We start from the raw sequence: 24,740 nt of genomic DNA, 5'->3' as shown, positions 1-24,740 counted from the left end.
GTCTGCGATACGTGGGATCCAGTTCCCGCTGGCTCAGACACAGAATTTTGGAACACAGAGGTCTTTCTATTAGAACTAGGTTTCCCCTTTCCAAACCAATTTTTCTGCCATTAGAGAACACAGTTTAGCACAGGACCATCCTTTCACTGACCTGGATTTTCGGGTACTGTCTTTTTGTTCAAATAGACTGACCTTTTAATTTCAGAGTCGCTGACTATTAAAAAGATGAAGCCCGAATTGAACAACAACTCGTCTGGTATTCAACTAGCTATCGTGTAATTTCATAGTAGGTACTCAATTAAGTCGTTAAATATTTTACTTTGTGAGTGGTAATTTGTTTACATTTCACCTTAGTTTTATTTTCATATTTTTATGTTTGTGTTTTTAATTTTTCGTTATTTTACGTCTCACCCTTTTAGTCTGTATTTACTTGTACATTTTATATATTTCGTTAGTATTTTTGCTGAAGATTTATTATGACAATTCATTTTATTGTAATTTTATTGATTCTCATCCTTGTCGGTTTCTTCAGCCTGATGATGAGGTTTTATACTCGAAAGCTCGTACAATAAAGAATGTTCTACCTGGTCTTGGCAATATTATTTATCATTAAGCTAAGATTTCTAAGTAGCCACCTAATCGAGACTATATATATATATATATATATATATATATATATATATATATATAAATATAAATATATATATATATATATATATATATATATATATATATATATATATATATATATATATATATATATATATATATATATATATAACATATATATATATATATACACTTATATATATATATATATATATATACACTATATATATATATATATATATATATATATATATATATATATATATATATATATATATATATATATATATATATACATATATATATATATATATATATATATATATATATATATATATATATATATATATATATATATATATATATATATATATATATATATATATATATATATATATATATATATATATATATATGTATATTTATATATTTATATATATTTATATATATATGTATATATATATATATATATATATATATATATATATATATATATATATATATATATATATATATATATATATATATATATATATATATATATATATATATATATATATATATATATATATATATATATTTATATATATATATATATATATATATATATATATATATATATATATATATATATATATATATATATATATATATATATATATATATATATATATATATATATATATATATATATATATATATATATATATATATATATATATATATATATATATATATATATATATATATATATATATATATATATATATATATATATATATATATATATATATATATATATATATATATATATATATATATATATATATATATATATATATATATATATATATATATATATATATATATATATATATATATATATATATATATATATATATATATATATATATATATATATATATATATATATATATATATATATATATATATATATATATATATACTTTTTATCATATCACTGAGATTCATATACACAGTGATGTGATAAAAAGTCATAATATGGCTGCGTGCAACAAACGCACTACATGGTCAGCATGGCAGAGGTGGGTTGATATCGACTCTAAATACAAATACCTAGGTTCGACGGGGATTTTTTATGTGGGAGCCGGTATCAACTTATACCTCACTTGTTGGCCATGTGGGTAAAGGCATCACTGTAGTCTTGAGTTCTTGTCTTTCGTAAGTTCGAGCCATGGGACGACGAACTTATTATTAACTAAAAAATTCCCCTTCGGTAACATATATGAAAATATATTATTTCTGAGGTAGAGCTTATTGGATATTAAAGGACGTTTGTAGCTTAATGCTTGTATATGAATCACGGTGATGTGATAAAAAGTCATAATATGGCTGCATGCGACAAACACACTACATGGTCAGCATGGCAGAGGTGGGTTGATATCGACTCTAAATATAAATACCTGAGTTCAACAGGGATTTGTAGGTGGGAGTTAGTATCAACTTATACCTCACTTATTGGCCATATGGGTAAAGGCATCACTGTAGTCCTGAGTTCTTGTCTTTCGTTGGTTCGAGCCCACGGGGTGACGAACTTATTATCAACTAAAAAATTCCCCTTCGGTAACATATATGACAATATATTATTTCCGAGGTAGAGCAAATTAGATATTAAAGGATATTTGTTGCTTAATGCATGTATATGAATCACAGTGATGTGATAAAAAGTCATAATATGGCTACGTGCGACAAATGCACTACATGGTCAGCATGGCAGAGGTGGGTTGATATCGACTCTAAATACAAATACCTGAGTTCAATGGGGATTTGTATGTGGGAGCCGGTATCAACTTATACCTCACTTGTTGGCCATGTGGGTAAAGGCGTCACTGTAGTCCTGAGTTCTAGTGTTTCGTTGGTTCGAGCTCACGGGGTGACGAACTTATTAACAACTAAAAAATTCCCCTCCGGTATCATATATGAAAATATATTATTTCCGAGGTAGAGCGAATTGGATATTATAGGATGTTTGTAGCTTAATGCTTGTGTATGAATCACGGTGATGTGATAAAAAGTCATAATATGGCTGCATGCGACAAACGCACTACATGGTCAGCATGGCAGAGGTGGGTTGATATCGACTCTAAATACAAATACCTGAGTTCGACGGGGATTTGTATGTGGGAGCCGGTATCAACTTATACCTCACTTGTTGGCCGTGTGGGTAAGGGCATCACTGTAGTCCTGAGTTCTTGTTTTTCGTTGGTTTGAGCCAACGGGACGACGAACTTATTATCAACTAAAAAATTCTCCTTCGGTAACATATATGAAAATATATTATTTCCAAGGTAGAGCGAATTGGATATTAAAGGATGTTTTAGCTTTTATATGCTTATATATATATATATATATATATATATATATATATACATATATATATATATATATATATATATATATATATATATATATATATATATATATATATATATATATATATATATATATATATATATATATATATATATATATATATATATATATATATATATATATATATATATATATATATATATATATATATATATATATATATATATATATATATATATATATATATATATATATATATATATATATATATATATATATATATATATATATATGTCCATTATCCTGTAATTTACCCCTTCCAATGTATTACTGCCTGTGAATTGATGCATTTTAGCAGAACAGATTTACTTGTGTTAATGGGGATTGTTGTATCTCTGGCCTCTCATATTTACATTGCGTGTCTGTAAATTACTGCACTATTGATATATCGTATGTGATTTATGTGTCTGTTAATCGTTACATTTTTTATCTCACATATTTGCCCCATTCTTTGTAAATAAACCCCTTTTGATTGTAAAAGAATTCTAATTCCAAATCGGTGACCTTCATTGTTTACATTAATCAAGGAAGATTCTAAGGTAAGTTCCAGTAGTTTTCCTTTTGTTCATAATCATGGACCCCCTTGGTACCGAATGCAGTCTATAATAATAAATTGTCCCAGTTCTCATCCACACCAAGGACCCAGTTTAGTTTATATATAATATATATATATATATATATATATATATATATATATATATATATATATATATATATATATATATATGTGTGTGTGTGTGTGTGTGTGTGTGTGTGTGTGTGTGTGTGTGTGTGTGTGTGTGTGTTGCACCAAGGGAAACCTCTTCCTCACCATCCTTCTTATGACAATTACAGTAAAGCAAACCATAATAGTAAATCTTTTAATATCTTGTGAATTCATAATAAATGTAGAAGCTGTAGGTAAATAATTCGCCCCTTTTGATTTCTCTCTCACCCATCCCTTGGGTAAGCTTTACCCTTCCCTTTGACTGAGTGATTTGCTCGAGCCCTTAATTCCAGGTGCGGTCCTACAGAGATTAATCCTTACCAGCGTGGGAGTGACTCATGAACGGAAGCTTGCTAGCTCCATGACACTGGGGCATGCATAACCTCTCAAGGCAGAATGCCTCCCAAATACCACGTGCAAGCCCTCTATAGAAAATGGAGTACTAGCAAAGACAATGCCACCTGGATGGAGTGGTATCTTAATCCTCCAACGTTATAAAAGGGCTCCGTGCTGGCAGATCACTCTCAGAGACGTTGGACGACCTACCCAGGGCACTTGCAGACCTCTTGCTCCCTTCAAGCTGGCCCCTTACTTTCCCACGTGGCTGGCCTAGAAGCCTGAGTTACTTTTGTGGTGACCCCTTCATTATCACCTTCCATTGCTGGCTCCTTTAGACGAGGAAACCCCCATCTCCTGAAGAAGGTAATGTACCTCAATTAAGGTTCTCGAAGTCAGTCACGTGCCCTATTATTTTCTCTCATTGTTTTATTATCTTTTCTGAGTGCGATTTACCTCAGTGAGACCTGTGTTCATAAATAAAGTGCGTAAACTAGTGACGTAAATGTATTAACCAGTGTTGCAGGGTCGAGTTGCTTGGCACCATTAGTGCAACTCTCTCAACTCCCTTTTATTACACTGTTGACTAGTTCGTTGCATTCTTGATTGCAGATAGGAGTGTGTGGTGTGGAACTGTCTCATCATCTCGTGTTTGCACAGTGGTTTAACCACTGTATCCCCATGGTGGTGCCCTTTGAAGGGGGCCCCCCCTTTTTGTTTATCATCGTGGCTCTTTCATCTGCTGTGCAATTGATTTGCTCGACAGGACTCTGTTCCCCTGTCCATTATCATCCCCATTCTTCTGATTGTGTTTATGAAATTATAATTAATTATGTGAACCCTAAGTGTTTACCTGATCACTCCCTCACTTGAAGAAAAGCCTAAGCCGACATTTTTCTCTAATATGCTTTTGTCTGAACCCAGAGCTAGAAGTTCGATGCTACTACTGTCACCCCATCCTCCATGGCAAGTTCTGTGAATCTCGGTTAGAATAATTTTGTGTCCTTAAATCAGCCAAATTGATCTCGGGTCCAGATCAAAACCATATCAGTGGCAACCGATGCTCAGAATCTTGCAATTGCATTATTGCAAGAAACCCTGCAATTACACCATCAGCTGAATAGCATTGCTAAAAACTGGCTGCAAAACTAGAAACAAAACTTTAGCGTAGCCCCTGTAAATAAGCACACAAACGAGCCAGTTCCACAGCGTAAGTAAAAGTGTTGTTATTTTATACTTTTATATTAGGTACGAATAAAAGGACTGCATGCAAAATTAGTCATAGCGAAGAGAGAGCATTAACCAATCCACAAGCTTTGTTGCTAACTCATGTCAGCCCTGTATGTCTTCACTGATAGGTAGCTAGGGAAGTGGCGTGAATATTCAACTGATAAAACAGGAAATAGCTTGTATTTCCTTCCCCATGTTAACTGGACAATTTGTGGTCTCTGAAATTTAGATAGGCACATTTACCGGACTGCAAGTAACAGCCGTCCAACAATTTTCGTCTGCTGAATTACATTTCTCTCTTGCTTGCTTACGCATGACAGGAAGCGTTAGGATTTGGTAGGAAATCTCTAATTTTGTGGCTTCACTTTAATTAAATCTAGTGCATTTTTGCATGGGACAAGCAAGCCCTGGAAATTTTCCCATAAAGGTAACGTCCACTAGAAATTTGGAATTTAGATAAATGAACTCGCAACACGAATAAGGTCCCCCTTTTCCATTCATATGCAACAGACCATAAGTCAGTAAATGAATGCCATATCATTTCTAACTGCAAGAAGCCTCCCAGACGAGATAAAGAATCCTGGACTTAACCCAGATGAATGCGATCACGTGACCCGCAACACGTCATAACAAACAACGCGTGCTCTTAGTCTTTGTCAACACCAACCACGCGACCCACAAGGGCAGAGTAAGACACGGACAACCAATCACACGCCAACCATAGGTCTAGTAAAGTAACATAATTTCTTTTCTTTCTCGTGCACATGGTCCTTAGGCAGCTTAATCCTGCCTTATGCATGGTAAATTTAAGCACTGTTATACCTGTCGCCACAAATTCTATGTATTAGAATAGGCTTATTTCCCTCATCAATCCAAGTATTCATTTCCTTTTTGAACAAAGTTAAACGTCTTAACTTTTGTACATGGCAGTTGTACAATTCATGCGTAATCCCCTTTACTGTGACAGCCCCCTACCCACTTCAAAGTCTCTTAGCAAATTGAAACCTTTGCTAGGGCTTACTTTGATTACTGTGATGAACCACTGAATCATTCATAACGAACCCATCTGAGTCTTACAAGACAACCTAAATCATTCCTAACAAATACAAGTGAGTCCTATGAGACAACCCAAAATCATTTCTAACGAATACAAATTGAGTTCATATGACAGAATCTTGAGTCTTTCAAGACATCCTGAATAGTTCATGCAAATAACCTTACATCTTTTGAGACACCCTGAATCGTTCATTACGAACACCCTTACGTCCTTTCGAGACACCCTGAATAGTTCATCACGAACAACCTTGAGTCTTTTGTGACACCCTGAACAGTTCATGCGGACAACCTTATGTCTTTTGAGACACCCTGAATCATTCATTACAAACACTCTTACGTCTTTTCAAGACACCCTGAATAGTTCATCACGAACAACCTTGAGTCTTTCGAGACACCTGGGATGGTTCATCATGAACCATCTTACATCTTTCGAGATACCCTGTATCATTCATCACGAACACCCTCACGCCCTTCGAGACACCCTAAATTGTTCATCACAAACACCCTTATGTCTTTTGAGAAACCCTGAATCATTCATCATAAACACCCTTATGTCCTTCAAGACACCCTGAATCGTTCATCACAAATACCCGTACATCCTTTGATACACCCTAAGTCGTTCATCATGAACACCCTTATGTCCTTCAAGACACCCTGAATTGTTCATCACGAATACCCTCATGTTCTTCGAGACACCCTGAATCATGCATCGCGAACACCTTTACATCTTTTGAAACACCCTAATCCATTCCATACGGATGACCTGAGTCTTTCAAGATGCCCTGAATCACTCACCCCCAGCAACTTGAGTCTTACAAGACACCCTGACATTGCTCATTACAAGCCCTTAAGTCTTCAGAACTTAACGTAACGTAGCAGAGAAACAAATAAAATTCATTTCAATTTTTTAATTACTGATTTGGGTTTCCATTTGCCCCCAGTCCTTCATTCCCCACCTCCTCTCTGATTGAGTGATCACCTCCTCCGAAGGATCACTCCTCCTTTTTTGTGGTACCACCACTGACACCTACCCCATTCGCGTAGCCGAGGGCCACACCCACCAAAGCATCCTCACAAAATGGCTCAGTCAGCTAGAACCTCCCTGAACGATGATTACAAGTTCTACATGGACATCAGAAAGAAACTGGAAATGTCAGGTCACGCCCTGACTAAATGGGTCCAAGAGAGAGTAGGCTCTGCCAAAGCAGAGAGAGAAAGAAGAGGGAAGAGGCAAAAAGACAGGAGAAAGAGAAAGAAAGAGAGGTGAAAGAGAAGAAAAGATTGGCCCAGGAAAAAAGGGAAGAGGCAGAGAGACAGAAGAAGGAGAAGGAGAGACAGGAGAAGGAGAAAGAGGGACAAGAGAAAGAGAAAGAAAGACAGGAGAAGGAGAAAGAAAAATTGGCCCAGGAGAAAAGGGAAGAAGCAGAGAGACAGGAGAAGGAGAAGGAAAGGCAACAACAACTTGCCCTTGCAGCCCAAGGAAGTCACGACCCAGTCACCTCCTCCCCCACATGACTCTCAGCAGTGTCAGCACCCTTATCAGAAAATGGGACGAGGCTGAGCCCGAAGCCTGGCTCAACCATGTTGAGAAGATGGGGAAACACCTTAAAGAAGAGGGAGCTACCACTTTTAATGCTCTTGGTCCAGCTGACCAAGGAAACCAACAGGTGGAGACAACGATGGCGACGACTACATACAGAGGCCAATCAAACTTGGTTCGAATGGTTATTCAAGAAGACCAAGGCCCTGAAGCGATGGCTTGACTCCTTAAAAGCTGCTTCTGTTGACTAAATACTCGAACCCTTCCAGCTCGATGACCTGTGTGACAAAGTCCCTAAGATGGTACCCAAGTGCTGTCAATTAGCACACAGCTGAGATACACACCATCCCCATCTTAGTTCCTACGAGCGAAAAATATACCCTTAAGTGCCTTCCTCAAGCCACTCTCAACCCTCTCTCAAGAATAGACACCCCCAAGGAAGCCAGTGTGTGTGGACACTGCAAGAAGACAGGGCACCTCACTGAACAGTGCCATCTGAAAGTGACGAACCAGCCGAAGAATCTTGTGAAACTCCAAAATGGGAACTCTCAGCATAAACCCACCAATGGTCATTGAACCAAGAATAACAAGCCCACTCCTTTCCATGGGGCAGAGCCCCAAAGGGACTACAGCAAGGAGGTTTATTGAGACTGTGGCACTCAGGGCCACATGTCTGCAAATTATAGGCACTGCTTGAAGCACCAAGGCAGTTCAGACTGTTGTCCAGTCAGGACAACCAACCGAGAGGATCTGCCTTGATGCTGTAACTGTTGAGCCTCTAGACGGCTCCACTCCCCCTCAGAGCCTGCCGAACATCAAGGACACTGGCTCGGAAGTCAGCCTCATCGTACGCAATAGCGTGCCACCCAGTGCCACCATCCACGAGGATGAGTGGATGAATATCTGCTGGATCGATGGAGATGCTAAGGATCTCCCCAAGGTTCACCTTAGGGTTACTACTGGTGATCTCTCTCAAGAACGGGAACACATCTTCAGGGTAGTCCGATCCCTTGCAACTGGACATCCTCTTCTCTTGAGACAGGATCTAGTCCAATAGAGAAATACCCTGGTCCACTTAAGATGCATGACAGCAACACCTGGCACTGCCCACAGTGAACCTGCTCCTGAACCTGCTGCCGCCCTCCTCATTGAGGGGGCGGGTGCAGCCATCCCTAACCTGAGCCAGGAACAGCTTATCTGGGCATAGACAGAAGACGTCACCTTACGGCACCACTGTTCGGAAGCTACGGCCACCAAAGACAAGGTACGAGACCTAGTCAAAGATGACTTCCTCCTCAAGGATGAGGTACTCTACTGAGTAACCTGAGGGAGGACTGAGCCTGCTCACGTCCTTCATCGGTTGGTAGTGGTCCCTCCGTCCTTGCAGCTAGACCTTCTCCATTTGGCACATGATGGCATTGGTGGACACTTCGGTGTCACCCGGACAACCCGCATCATCGAAGGTAAATTCTATTGGTCTGGCCTATGGAAATCTGTTAAGGATTTTGTTGCATCATGCCCTGCATGTCAGATAACTGGCAACCCAAAAGAAGTTATACCAAAAGCCCCAGTGAGGAACATCCTGCCAATGGGAATCCCTTCTAAGATGTCTGCATAGACTACTACACACCCCAGGGGCATTTCAAGAGTAAAACTGGGAATGACCACTGCTTCACAATTATTGATAGATTTTTGAGTTATCCTGAAGCTATCCCTGTTCGGAGTGAAAGCTCCAAAAATGCAGTGAAAGCATTAATCCAGTTCTTCAGCCGGTTCAGTTCCCCTGCAGCAATCCAAACTGATCAAGGATGTCATTTCATGTCCAAAGAATTCAAGGACAGCATGGCCAGCCATGGTGTCAAACACATTTACTTAATGCCTTATCACCCGCAGAGCAAAGGAGCAGTGGAACGCTTTCACCAGACCTTAGGTGCCACCCTGGCTAAACTTGAGTATGAAGGAGGAGCTACTTGGGAGGAAAACCTCCCCCTACAACCTTTTCGTTATTCGGCAAGCCCCTTCCAAAACCCTAGGATACAGTCCATTTGAGTTGCTCTATGCTCATGCTACCCGAGGTCCCCTCAACATACTATATGACTCCTGGGCCGAGCCAACAAAAGCTGAATAGGCGAGAGATCTACCAGACATACAGTGCAAACTTTGAGCTGCGTGGGCAGTTGCCCAGGCAATGGAGGCTGCCTCTCAGGAATGAACCAAGATTAAATTTGATAAAGTAGCACAAACTCGCTCTTTCAAAGTTGGCGACCAAGTCCTAGTCCTCCGGACAGGAGCAACATGCCCCCTCAAGACCCAGTTCACAGGGCCTCATAAGGTGCTTGGTAAACGAGGAGCCCTGAACTACCTTGTGAACTGCAGGAAAAGAAGGCCAAATGGCTTCATGTAAACTTGATGAAACTTTACGTCTCCCAAGAATCAACGACGACTGAAGATAGCCCCTCAACCTCAGGAACAGTCATAGGTACTGTCACCGCAGTGGCAGCGCCCTCGATCAACTCGGAGATCCTGTGGCAAATAGAATTCATCACCTTGGGATTAGATGATGCCAAACGCTCAGACCTACTCCAGCTGCTAAGCGAGCACCCACAAGTAACACAGAATCATCTTGGATGCATGAATGTTGCAGAACACACCATACACCTGCGGGAAGGTGTCACTCCAATAGCGTAAGGCTATTATAAGGTGAGCCCAGACAAGACCACAAGAATCGAGGAAAAGGTCAAGCTCCAACTAGAACTTGGCCTGATTGAAAAGAGCGATAGCGAGTGGTCCTCCCCTGTTGTCCTGGTTCCCTAGGAAGGAGGGGGGGACAGACTCTGTATTAACTACCAAAAGCTGAACGAAGTTATGAGGATCTAGATGAAGTTACGAGGATCGAGACGTGCTGGGACAGCCTAGGCAGTGCTCCTTATCTAAGTAAGATAGACCTCAAAAAGGGATATTGGCAGGTGCCCCTATCGGAGGAGTTGCCCCCTCTGACCGCCTTCATCAGCTCCAAAGGTATTTACCAAAGGAAAATGATGCCCTTCAGCCTAAAGAATGCACTGAGCTCCTTTCAAAAGATGATGAATAAGGTCCTAGTAGGAATCGAGAATTGTGTCATTTATCTCGATGACATAGTGACATACGACCATACCTGGGAGGAGCACCTGGCAATCCTCTGCAAAATCCTTGATGCCCCCCGAAGAACCAACCTGGTCATCAACTTCAAAAAATGTCAATTCGGGGTGGCAAAGATCACTTATCTTGGCCATCTTGTTGGAAGCGGCACACTGATGCCTCAGGATGCAAACATTCAAGCCATTCGAAATATGCCATACCTACAAACAAAGAGGGAGACACAGCAGTTCATAGGCATGGTTCAATACTTCCGCCAAGTCATCCCAAACTTCATTGATGCTGCTGCCCCTATAACCAACCTCTTCCAAGGGAAACAACCATTCTGGTGCCCGCCCAAGTTCGAGAAGGCATATGACCACCTAAAAGCTCGTCCTCATCAGCAAGCCTGTTCTCCACACCCCAGATTAAGACCAACCTTTCTGTCTGGCAGTTGATGCCAGTGATGTTGGTATTGGTGCAGTCATATCCCAAGAGAAGGATGGAGTTAGGCATCCAGTAGCCTACTACTCCAAAAAGCTAAATTCTGCCCAGTCAAAATATAGCACCATAGAGAAAGAACTTTTGGGTACTAGCTATGAAGCAGTTTGAATCTTATCACGCAGACCATAAGTTCCCTTTAACTATTTTAACTGATCATAACCCCCTTAAGTACCTTACTACCTTCAGAAATCAGAATTAGTGCCTAGTGCACTGGTGTAATGACCTCCAAGATTATAACTGGAGGATTGAACACATAAAGGGGACAGATAACAAGATAACTGATGTCCTGTCTGGGCATCACTTGTAATAACCTTTAGTAAATTGCTGTTATCACCCCCTCCTGGCCATAACTTGGCACTCCTTTCCAAAGTAAGTGTCATGTTTCAGTGTGCCAACCCTGGCATCCCTAAGGAGTAGGATACTTCCTTCTTTATACCTATCCTCTTTCCTTGTTATTACGAGCCAAGAGCTCAAGAGTAATGTAAATTGACTTAGATTTAATTATCTTGTACTTATGACAGTGCCTCTGGCATGCATAGATTTTAGCACCAATCGTGGCACCATTCTGCTGTGTAAAAGTATTGTGGCATCACCTAACACAAGCCTCTTCAAGATGGACTAACTGCATTACTTTGTTTACAAGGTTACTTATTACTGAGAGCATAAGGTATTAGTAACGACCTACTAACTTTGATTTTATATTACTACATTATTTGTGAATAACTTTATGTTCATCCTTAGACTAAAGCTGCTGTAACATAACAATCAGTTGCCTTAATAATCTAACTAGTAGCAGCACAATTCATTCTGCATTAGCATAAATATCATAAGTGATGTTATTTGCTTTGTAATGGTTTTTCTGTGCAGAATTGTTAAATTTTAATGATAGTATAACCCAAGGGAGTCTGGAGAGAGTTTATTTTTTGCTTGTTCAGTCGAGTTGATGTTTTGTAGCCATTCCCACCCAATCTAAGGTGCGAATGTCAACTAGGTTGGGAAGGCGCAATGAGGGAAACCTTTTCCTTGCCAGCCCTCCTATCACAGTAACAGTAAAATAAACCATAAGAGTAAACCTTTTAACATCTTGTGAATTAATAATAAATGAAGAAGCTGTAGGTAAATAATTTGCCCCTTTTGATTCTCTCTCACCCATCCCTTGGGTAAACTTTATCCTTCCCTTTGACTGAGTGACTTGCCCGAGCCCTTAATTCCAGGTGCGGTCCTACAGAGATTAATCCTTGCCAGCATGAGAGTGACTCACAAGAGAAAGCGTGCTGGCGCCATGACACCTGGGCATGCGTGACCTTGCATGACAGCATGGCCACCAAACACAACGTGCAAGCCCTCTATAGAAAATGGAGTATTAACAAAGACAACGCCACTTAGATGGAGTGGTAGCCTAATCCTCCAATGTTACGAAAGGGTGCCGCGAGGGCAGATCACTCTCAGAGACGTTGGACGACCTACCCAGGACACTTGTAGTCCTCTTGCTCCCTTCGAGCTGCCCCATTGCTTTCCCACGTGGCTGGTCTAGAAGCCTGAGTTACTTTTGTGGTGACCCCCTTCATTATCACCCTCCGTTGCTGGCACCTTTAAACGAGGAAACCCATCCCCTGAAGAAGGTAATATTCCCGAATTAAGGTTTCCAAGTCAGTCACACATCTTATTATTTTCACTCACTATTTTATATTCTTTTCTCACTGCGATTTACTTCAGTAAGACCGGTATTCATAAATAAATTAACATAAAAATATTAACCAATGTTGCATGATTAAGTAGCTTGGCACCATCACTGCAACCCCCTTGATTCCCTTTAATTACACTTTTGACTATTTAGTAACTGTTGCATTCTCTATTGCAGATAGGAGTGCTTGCTGTGGAACTATCTCATCATCTCATGTGTGCACAGCGGCTTAACCACCGTGTCCCCATTGTGGTGCCCTTTGAAGTGGGGTCCCCTCTTTGTGCATTATTCTGGATCTTTCATCTACTGTGTAATTGATCTGCTTGACAGGACTCTTTTCCCCTGTCCATTATCATCCCCATTCTTCTGATTGTGTTTTATGTAAATATAATTAATTACATGAACCCTAAGTGCTTACCTTATCACTCCCTCATTTGAAGAAGGCCCTAAGCAGACATTTTTCCCTAATATGCTTTGTCTGAACCCAGAGCTAGAAGTTAGATGATACTAGCCCCATGGTAAGTTCCGTGAATCTCAATAAGAATCATTCTGTGGCATTAAATAAGCAAAGTTGACCTCTGGTGCAGCTCAGAACCACATCAATATATATATATATATATATATATATATATATATATATATATATATATATATATATATATAATATATATATATATATATATATATATATATATATATATATATATATATATATATATATATATATATATATATATATATATATATATATATATATATATATATATATATATATATATATATATATATATATATATATATATATATATATATATATATATATATATATATATATATATATATATATATATATATATATATATATATATATACATATATATATATATATAATCTCCTGGTCACTTTCTACCAGATAAAGTTTGTAACTGTAATAATCACGGTGCCATCTTAACTTCCTAGTTTCTTTTTGAATATACTTGTCACTGCAAAGCCAAGTATCCAGATGGAAGAATATGAAGAGAATCTAGCATGTCTAGCAAGATTCGAACCCGCATCCGGAATATTGGAATGAGGTAACGTATGTCTAGTCCAGCTCTAATAAATATATCTGAATTCGGCAGGGGTAGGTGTGTATGAGTGGCAATCGAGTTCTATCTTCCTTGTGATCATGTGGGTAACATGACTTTGTTCTGATACTCTAGATGCAGGTTTGAATCCTGCTACAGGAATCAGAATTTCTTATTTTTTTTTTTTTTAATTTGGAGCTTAGACTTTGTAATGACTTGTGTATCCAATAAATCTGAAGGAACTGAGAAGAGAAGAGGACATGGTGGTTATTATAATTACATTCTTGACGATCTTTGGTAACCATAGAGCTTACAAAAAATCCTTTATATAGCTATCCTAATGAGAACACCAGTAAAATAGCACTTGCATAAAATTTAGATTAGGGAGAGTGAAACAGTTTTTGATGATCTAGGGTATCGGTAAAAATTACAACATATCCTGTGCATATTCCATCCAAATTAGAACATTAATAAGAAATTTCAGACATTGGCTTGGAACAAATGATTCGTACGCAGAACATTTCGTCGACGTAATCTTTGCCATTGACAAATTTTATTGCCTGTAACACAAACAGCAGCACAGAGAAGCTTCTCATCTTGAACTCGTTTGCATTTATATCTACATCTAAGAGAACTCCCTTTTTAGATTGCGCCAACAACCATTTCAGTTGTTTCCTATCAGGGTTAAGGGTATAAGAACACTTTCGTCTTTTTGTTTATTTGGTTCTTCTTGTTCTATGTTCTCATGATTTCATGATTTTTTCTCAGGGTTTTTAGCTAACCTCTTCAACTTTTTTTTTTTTAGTGCTGAGATTATTCTATTCCATGTGTTTTCGCTCTTACGTCAGTATTTGCTGATTTAATCTTGTTCTTTTTTCTTCAAGAAAATTATAGTCGATGAAAGTGTTATGTACTAATCATTTTCACTTCATAGCATGAACAAAGACCAAAGTTCTTGGTGCCACAATGAGGTGAGAAAAAAAATATCATGTGTTTGTTTTCACGGCACTTGAAGCTTTGTATCAACATCTAACACAACAAGATTTCAAAACAAAATTGTTTTCACAATGCAGCATCAATAGTGTAAAAATGTTCAATGTCAATATACAGTACCAATTATATCTATATTCCAGTCTTTCATACTCAGTACTCTTGCAACGACAAATTCAAAGACTAAATATAAATATACAGAAAATACAAAAAAAAAAAAAAAAAAAATTGAAGACCCATCTTCGTCCAAAATTTATAGTTAAATAATTAGAGCCTGTATAGGTGACTTTGTAAGATACAAAAATTTCTGATGAAATTGCTATCTCTGGTAAAGAGAAATATACAAAACACCATCACTAGATGGCTAGTGGGGCGAAGGCAATTTCTAAAACGAAGCAGAAACGGTATCAAAAGTAGGAGTAGCATGGTATATAGCTTTAAACAGCCTCATCATTGCTATCTTGCTTTAATGTGCCTACACACCCATGCTCAACAGTTTTAGTTAGATAGTAACTATAGTGCCCAGAAGAAAATAGAAAAATATAATGACTTTACTATGCATCATGTAAGTTATCTTGAATGTTTTTGCAGTAATTTAAGCAAAACTGAACCAAATATGTTTACAGGAAGTGAATTTCGTGGTCATACGGGCGGGAGAAGATGCAACTGTCGTTCTCAGATCGGTTGAAAGACTTCTCAGCAAAATATTCGTTCCAGCTGTCAGGGTGAACGCTTCTGATCTTGATAATTCGCCTGGAGGAGTCAGCGCACGTGATCACTTGTTAGCTGGCTTAAGGTCCTTTGCTTCATGTCTTCACGGTAAGAGGATTTTCAAGTTAAATTATTCAGGAAATAGTCATGATGTTCATCGTGGCATGGGGTTGAAAGCGAAAAGGTGCAAAGGACACCGATAATTTTGTATACTATTATTCGGCTGACTTACTATCAGTTTAGTAAAAATGCTCATCCCACGAAACCCAGGCTTTTGCACTAGCAACATGAAGTAATTGAAGAGTATGTACAATGTATGTTTTTTACCTAGAATATTCTTCATTTTTAGAATTTTCTCCCTCAACAGATATTAATATAAGTATCAACAGATACTAATCTGAGTAATACTACGAGGAATACGAGAGCTGCTCCAATGACACCTAAGAATTTGAGTCTGGTTTTACTCCTTAATAATTAACATGGTTAGGTTCAAAAGACTAGGTCGGCAGCCTTAACGGAAATTGGAGTTGTGTAAAATTAGGATACATAACGGCTGAGGGTCTACTTTAGATTACCATACTAACTTTTTTAATGTAATGAGGTGGAGTTTTTTAGTTGCACTTTATACAGTATATACTGTAAAGAAACTTTTACCTCATCATACACTTTAAACTTAGACTGCCCATAAAGGAATTCTAAGTCATTTATATGAAATCCTTTCTTCTACTCGCAAACCATTTTACAGTACATTTTATTTTCATTCACATAATTTTGTGTAGGACATTTCAAAACATATCACGAAGAGAACGAGATATGCTCGTTTGGAGAGTTGTGATCTTTTGGACCTTTCTGTCTCTGTCTCTGTCTGTCTGTCTGTCTGTCTCTCTCTCTCTCTCTCTCTCGACCGCTCAAAAATTATTGTCCAAATGAACGAGGGATATCAAAAAGTCACTCATCTACACACTCATATGCACTCACAAAGACATGCACCCTCATACATACATACATACAAATGATATATATATATATATATATATATATATATATATATATATATATATATATAACATATATATATTTATATATATATTTACATATGTATACACACACACACATATATATATATATATATATATATATATATATATATATATATATATATATATATATATATATATATATATATATATATATATATATATATATATATATATATATATATATATATATATATATATATATATATATATATATATATATATATATATATATATATATATATGATCGATGGCTCGGTTGGTAGAAAGCAACCTCAGACTTCATAGAAGTCCATGGCAAGGGGTCAGCCGACCGGTCAGAGAGGTGGACACTTTGCTATCTGTTATTGTATGTAATCAACGGATAGGTTTTTTGAAAGCAAAACAGATTAATACACACATAAACAAATCCAACACCTTCAAAAAACATTTCTCGAACTGTCAACCTACACGCCCAGTTCTCCTCGCTGCTGGGAGAAAGGGAGCTGGGGCTTTGTAACATGGCTCGGTCTAAGCGATGTCAGGCAGGGCAGCCGATTACGGCCTACCCCACCGCCAAATCAAAGTCCTTCAAAAGAAGGCATCGTGCTTACCCCATATAATAATGGGAAAAATGCACGTTAAAGACGAAGAAGAAGAAGATATATATATATATATATATATATATATATATATATATAATATATATATATATATATATATATAAACTATTTAACATCACTGTGATTCATTAAACACTGACGTATTTTCTACCTCGAAATAATAAAAACTATTTTAAGTTGATAACTTTATTTGACGCACTAACGACATTTGGCCGAGTCGTTATTCACTGTAGTCCTGATTCCTCGTCCGCGATCCCACGGGACGGTGGACTTATTATCAACTTAAAATTCCTTCGGTAACATATATGAAAATATATTAAGGTAGAGTGAATTGATATTAAAGACGTTTGTAATGATTGTATATATATATATATATATATATATATATATATATATATATATATATATATATATATATATATATATAATGTTAAACGACCCCATCCACAGGTCAAATAGGGTCATCTTTTATTGCTGTATCTGTTTTAAGAACAGAATCAAACATCTTACTAAGACGTCTCTGGAAATCCTGATTCACAGATATTCAGATTAATAATTCTAAACCAGCTGATACTAGTGACTAACACCCTGGTCACCAAACAAAGTAATAAGGTCATATTTATTCTAGACCACAATAAATGTCATATGGTATGTAAGAGTAAACACCACTTCCAAAATATTCGTCCTCACGGGACGAAACCAGAATTCCTGTTGAAAGAAACATATCATACATTAAAACCTGAAATGGTGCTACAAGACATTCATGTCCAAAACAGAAAAATGCACAATGGCAAACAGAACAGGAAAATGCACAGAGGAATTTACTGCAGCACAACTGGGTCTTTCCACCAAAAGTGTGGAAAAAATATAAGTGTTCATGAGTTATGGTACTCACTTTCTATGGTGAAAAATAACAGATTTTCCAGTGGCGATCTTCCAACACTTCACCACTAACCAAAACAGACCCAGTCTCAAAAATGAGGTCCCCCTACAAAAGTCTATCCCCATGTCAGTAATCCCATAAGGGAGTGCAACACACATACACACCCACACTGTCTCAATGCACTTAAATCCTGATCATCATCAGGCATGTGCAAGATATCTCGCTGTATCCAACCGTACAAACCTCCAACATTGACACAAATACACCTGCAGTGGAAGTATCACTGACAGGCCAGCACATAGTTCGTCCAAAGTCATCCAAGACTATATATATATATATATATATATATATATATATATATATATATATATATATATATATATATATATATATATATATATATATATATATATATATATATACATACATACATACATACACTAGCTGACCAACCTGGCTCTGCCTGGGAAGACTCTGAATGACAACCAATAAACTCTCTTTTTCGCTCTCCCCCTCACTCTTCCCCTCTTTCTCCTCCCTAACAACCCCTCTACTCTCTCTCTCACTTCCTCTCCCCCCCTCTCTCTCTCACTGTCTCCCTTTCCTGTTAAGATAGTTGCTTTAATTATGATGCCCAACATTTTTGACATTCTATGTTTCACCCCTTCTCACCGCCCATTCTTACTGGGGCTGAACTTGGTCTTAAAGGGTATCGGGAGTGTCACTATTCATCTCAACGACCTCGAAAACTATGGATAAGACACTAAAATATCTGTCACTTTTGTTTATTTTTACATGCCACCCACTTCCCAGCACCACACCCTTAGGTGCCAGTGATGTTTTACCCCACACAGTATTCTTTTCCGGATAGTAAGTCATATGTATACCAAAATGAGGTATGATAAACCTGTAGATTTTATTTAGTTACTAAGTCTATGGGTAGAACCAGCCCTGTTGCAAGGAAGGCCTTCCCACCCCCACCCCCTTCGGTGCCCTTTGGTGCTAGTGATGTCTTACCCCCACAGTATTCTTTTCCAGATGGTAAGTCACATGTATACCAAGTTTGGTTGAAATTGCTCAATGTGTTTCAGAGTTACATGTATGTTGGAACATACACACACAAACACACACATACATACATCCATTTATATATATATATATATATATATATATATATATATATATATATATATATATATATATATATATATATATATATGTGTGTGTGTGTGTGTGTGTGTGTGTGTGTATGTGTGTGCGTGTGTGTACAGCAGATTCGGCATTAACTTATACCTCTCGTTATGACTCAGCAGTTTCGAACGTCGATTGAAAGTCATTGGAGAGTGTCGAGGGCTCAACACACTTAGTTACCAATCCATTTATTGTTTAGCGCGAATTGGATATTAAAATTCATTTGTAGCTTAAAGTTTGTATATGAATCAGTGATGTGATAAAAATTCACACACACATATATACATATATATATATATATATATATATATATATATATATATATATATATATATATATATATATATATATATTAACTTTATCACATACACAATTGTTCTGTGCATTAGTAGAATTACTAAAAGGACTTGATAATGTGGACTGTTTGTCCAAGAAAGCTTGTAACTTTTTGAATAAAAACTCCATTAAATACCATCCAGTTTGAATGAGGTCCTTTTAGTAATATATATATATATGTATATATATATATATATATATATATATATATATATATATATATATATATATATATATATATATATATATATATATATATATATATATATATATATATATATATATATATATATATATATATATATATATATATCTGTGGTGTATCACTATATTGTGATCGGAAATAATGAGTAAAAAGCCGCAATAATGTTAATGAGAGACTGGATTTTTCAAAATACAAAAGGGATAAAACAGGGGAACTTTCGACCGTGGTCCTCTTCAGCCAACTGAATAAAAATTCTTGTTTATCTCAAAAAGACAAACTGAAAAGAATTTTTGTGACATTCCAGGAAAACACCGAATAATCTTTCGGCGTGAATATAGCAGTCATGTAATGGCTGTTTCCCCGTATCTGTGAGCCAACCGTTGTGATCTTAACGGCTGACTAGGTGATTCGTGGGTGGTGAACGATTTTCAGCATCGGTGCCTGTTGTTTCTGGGACAACTGCCACTTTGACAACCTGCGCGGGGAGAGATGAGGGAGACACCGTATTAGGGGCCTCGAGAAACTACTTGAAAATTAAATTTATGGAATGACAGACTAGCCTGTCTGTATGTCTGTCCTCCTGCGTAAAGGCTTTATTGCCATCTAATGTGTTGTAAATATTTATCAAAGCCCCCTCCACTACTCTTCTATGGCCTAATTTAGCTCCCTCCCCATCCATGACGTGATTATTCTCCCAACAATGTTTAGCAATAGCGCTGTTTTGAGCAAAGTTCCTAAGCGTTTTTTTTTATGTTCTTGCAATCTAATGTTCTTCCCCCTACCTGCCTCCCCAAAATAAAATAAATTCAGAGCTTGCATTTTACAGAATATACTTCTATGTCTCTCGTGTTGTTACTATCACTGTGGCTATTATTCTTATTGAATTTGGAATTGACTGAATTTTCATATGTGAAAGCTACTTTAACATTACCTGTACTATTGATTAACTGGGCTGTTGATTTTAATTTCTCATGATATGGAAGCGTTATGATTCTTGCTGTGATCAATCTGCTTGAGTGAAGGGTTGTAAAACCTTTTCTTAGCCTTAGACAAAGCATCTTCAATAAGATGGGCAGGGTAACTCAACTTACTTAAAGTATTTCGAATATGGGCAATTTCATCATCTAAATACTGTGGGTCACAAACTTTAAGAGCCCTGACTGCCATGCTAACAATGATATTTTCTTTATCTGAATGCTATGATAGGAATAAAAATGAACATATAATTCTGCATTAGTCGGCTTTCGGTAAACCGAGAACTGAAACTTCTTTGTGTATGGATTGTGAAAAACTAGGACATCTAAAAAAGGTGATTTGCGCTTTGATTCCTTTTCATAAGTAAAGTTGATTTGTTGTATCTGACTGTTAACAAATTCTACCAGTTCATTGAATAAATCGTCATCATGAATGAAACAAATGAAAATATCGTCCACATAGTGAACTTAAAATATAGGTTTAAACCGAGACGGGCAAGAACTCAGAATAGACTCCTCCAAGAACTCCATGCAGATATTATCCATGTTAAATATATTCTTAGCTACAGTTGTTGGCTCAGCAGTTCTTGTCCAAATCCCATAATAACAATGGTCGCGTACCGCATTACCCCATAATCATTACCTCCAACGTCACATGACGCAAAAGTGCCTCTGTGAAATTCCGCCACTGTTGCCTTTCCAGTCTCCCTTCTCATAGTTCTCATCCATGTTGGGCTGCATCTTCCAGCTCTTCTGGTGCCCCCAGGAGCCAACCTGATATTCTTGCATATTATCCCCCTAGGGATTGTGCAGAGGACATGTCCAAACCATGTCCATCTCTCTTACATTATTATCTTACCTACATACAGAACTTGTGTAATTTCTCTTATGTAATAATTTTTCACCCAATCCTGCTATCTGACTCTAACATTTTTCTTAAAGCTTTATTTTCAAATTGACAAAAATATTTTAGACATAGTTTTATTATCACACCATGTTTCATGTTCAAATAGCAGTAAAGATCATCCTCGACTGTATAATCTTGCTTTTGCATGCAATTCCAGCCTATTTAATTTCCAAATCTTATTCAGCCTCCCATTGTTTAATTTTATTTTTTTTAGATTTTCAATAATTGTGGCTCAAGAGAACCTCTTTGCGTGTAAATATTTGGTGAAATTTAATCTCATTAATCCTTTCTTTATCAAATGTTATTTCATCCATTCATGCATTTTTCTCATTCTGTTTTTCTTAGATATATTTTGAGTCACATCTCTCTAGGTAAGTGATGCATCTATGAAGCAAGCTTTGTAAATCTTGTAGTGTTTTGTTGATTAAGATAGGATAGTAATCATTTGCATATTCCAAGTCTATCAACTTTCTCTTGTTACTATATTCTAGAACTACTCTTCCATCTCTGACTACTATATTTGGATATGTCAAACGCTTTCTTATAACCAGCAAAAGCCATAGGAGGGGATTTTAAGATTTTAGAATTTGAATATTTGTTCTGTGCAACTCTTGCCTTTTCACCTCTAAGCTTTTTATAAAATTCTTTTCCCAGCACATTGAAAATAAGCATACCGAATATTTTCGTCGCAGTTGATGTAAGTGCAAATCCCCTATAGCTACCATACTCAGTCAGGTCACTTTTCTATGCTTCCTTTGCTATGATTTTCAGTTACCAACCTTCAGGCTTTGTTTCCTCATTTTCATATTCAGCAGAACACTAATTATTGTGCGATTTGTATTTCAGTTTCAGTGATTCCATCATAGCCTTGTGTTTTCCTTCTCCTTAGTTTCTTTACTTCTTTACCATTTGTCACCTCAAAATCTGTGAATTCATTCATGAGTACGTTCAGATTTTCTTCAACTTCTGGTATGTCATTCAAATTATCCACCTCATACCTCTTATTCAGGACCACACAATAATTTTCTGCCCAACATTGTCTATCTTCTTCTAATGCTATTGACCCACCCCATCATCTGAGAGCTATTTTCCTTTTTTTGCCCATTGGACATTTAATTGAATTCTCTGTGCTACCCTAAAAGCAGTTTCACTCCAAGAACACATGGCATTGTGAATACCACCCTGTTTTACCTAGTATTTTTTGTTATTATCTCTTCTTGATCCTTATTTAACTTGCATATCTAGACTGGAGTACTTTAGCATAGTCTACTTTGCATTCAGCATCTCATCCCTAAAATTTGTCTACTGTACTCTTTGTCTCTGTTAACATTTAATGCGTTCATAGATATCTTTTTGTTGGAAAACAGCACCTCTGTTCACCAAATTGTTTGCAGCAAAAAAACTAACAAAGTGCACCCTATTTTAGTTTGCAGGCTGTCCCAGACCTTCATTACCCATTACATCCTCCATACTTTCACTGTTCCTAGTAACTTTCGCATTTATATCACCGACAGAAATTTACATATCTTATTCCAGTATTCTATCTGCAACGTTCTGTAGTTCTATATAAAATTCATCCTTGAATATATTTTGAGACATCATCCATTTGTGGATAGCACACTATAATGCTCTTATTGCATTGTTTTGATTCAAATCTTAATGCTAAATGTTCTTCAGTCAATCAGTGCCTTTTCAGCATGCGGCTTTAAATTCAGGCCTACTCTTTCCCCACAAATTCCTTCACTTCATCCAGAATGAATATAAACATTACTCCCATCCATTCTTTTTTTTTTTTTCCTATTCCTTTGCATCAAGATTCTAAAACAGCTACGATGGCCTGTTCATTTCTTTTGATTTAATTTTCTACCTATTCTATCTTTCAGACTGGATTCAGGGTTCACACTTCTCAGTTTCTTATTCTCGGTTTACTCTTAGTATTAATAAACCATGAGATTCTTAACAACTACATATGGACAGGATTGGGGGCCATTTTGAAATTGCACCTATCCATTCATGTGGCAGAATCCATGTAGGATACCAGGCGTCCAGGTTTGAAGTCGGAGATATGGGATATTTACAGTCTTAACTCTGAATGATATTTGGTAATACCAGTAATTCTATTGTTTACCTAAATGGTTTGCATAAATCAATGAAATTCTCGAAATAAACATCAATTCATTTTTGCAGTTTCTGAATCTATTATGGAAGAACGGGTAGTTTTGGCACCGTGTGAAGAAGGGATGAACCAAGTGAAAGGTTTAAGCGATGCTCAAGCAGCACTCACACAGCCTGACCAAGTCCAAGCCGTTGAAAAGACGATCCTTGTTTGGATGAAACAAATTGGTGAGTTCATGCTCAGGAGTTTGATATAAGTAATGTGGATCCCTTAGATGCGAACTTCTGTTTTTCAATATTATTCCCAGATACAGCCTTTGACTTTCATTTTTTACATGTATGAATGCACAGAAGTTAAGTTTACAATATTATTTGAATTCAATATTAGCTAACCAGGAATACTTTCCTAAAATTGAAAGCTCTTAATACAAGCGGAACTGAGTGAACTATTTCAGTTCAAATGTTAGATTAAAAAGAAAACTCATTGGGTGAGCAAATTATATTCTATTTGCCTTTCTATGTATCTCA

The 24,740-nt window shown here is 36.8% G+C and overlaps 1 protein-coding gene across 1 annotated transcript in view; it reads left to right on the top strand.

The window, feature by feature from the left end:
• LOC136832859 (dynein axonemal heavy chain 5-like) overlaps positions 1–24,740 on the top strand; it is a 401,416-nt gene that overhangs the window by 39,593 nt on the left and 337,083 nt on the right. The window contains 2 exon segments of the mRNA XM_067094521.1: positions 15,878–16,070; positions 24,285–24,440. Of these exon segments, the coding sequence (XP_066950622.1) occupies positions 15,878–16,070; positions 24,285–24,440 (349 nt within the window).

Source organism: Macrobrachium rosenbergii, chromosome 50, assembly GCF_040412425.1.
Source record: "Macrobrachium rosenbergii isolate ZJJX-2024 chromosome 50, ASM4041242v1, whole genome shotgun sequence".
In the NCBI taxonomy this organism is placed as follows: domain Eukaryota; kingdom Metazoa; phylum Arthropoda; class Malacostraca; order Decapoda; family Palaemonidae; genus Macrobrachium; species Macrobrachium rosenbergii.
This window is presented reverse-complemented; position numbering and strand designations above follow the sequence as displayed.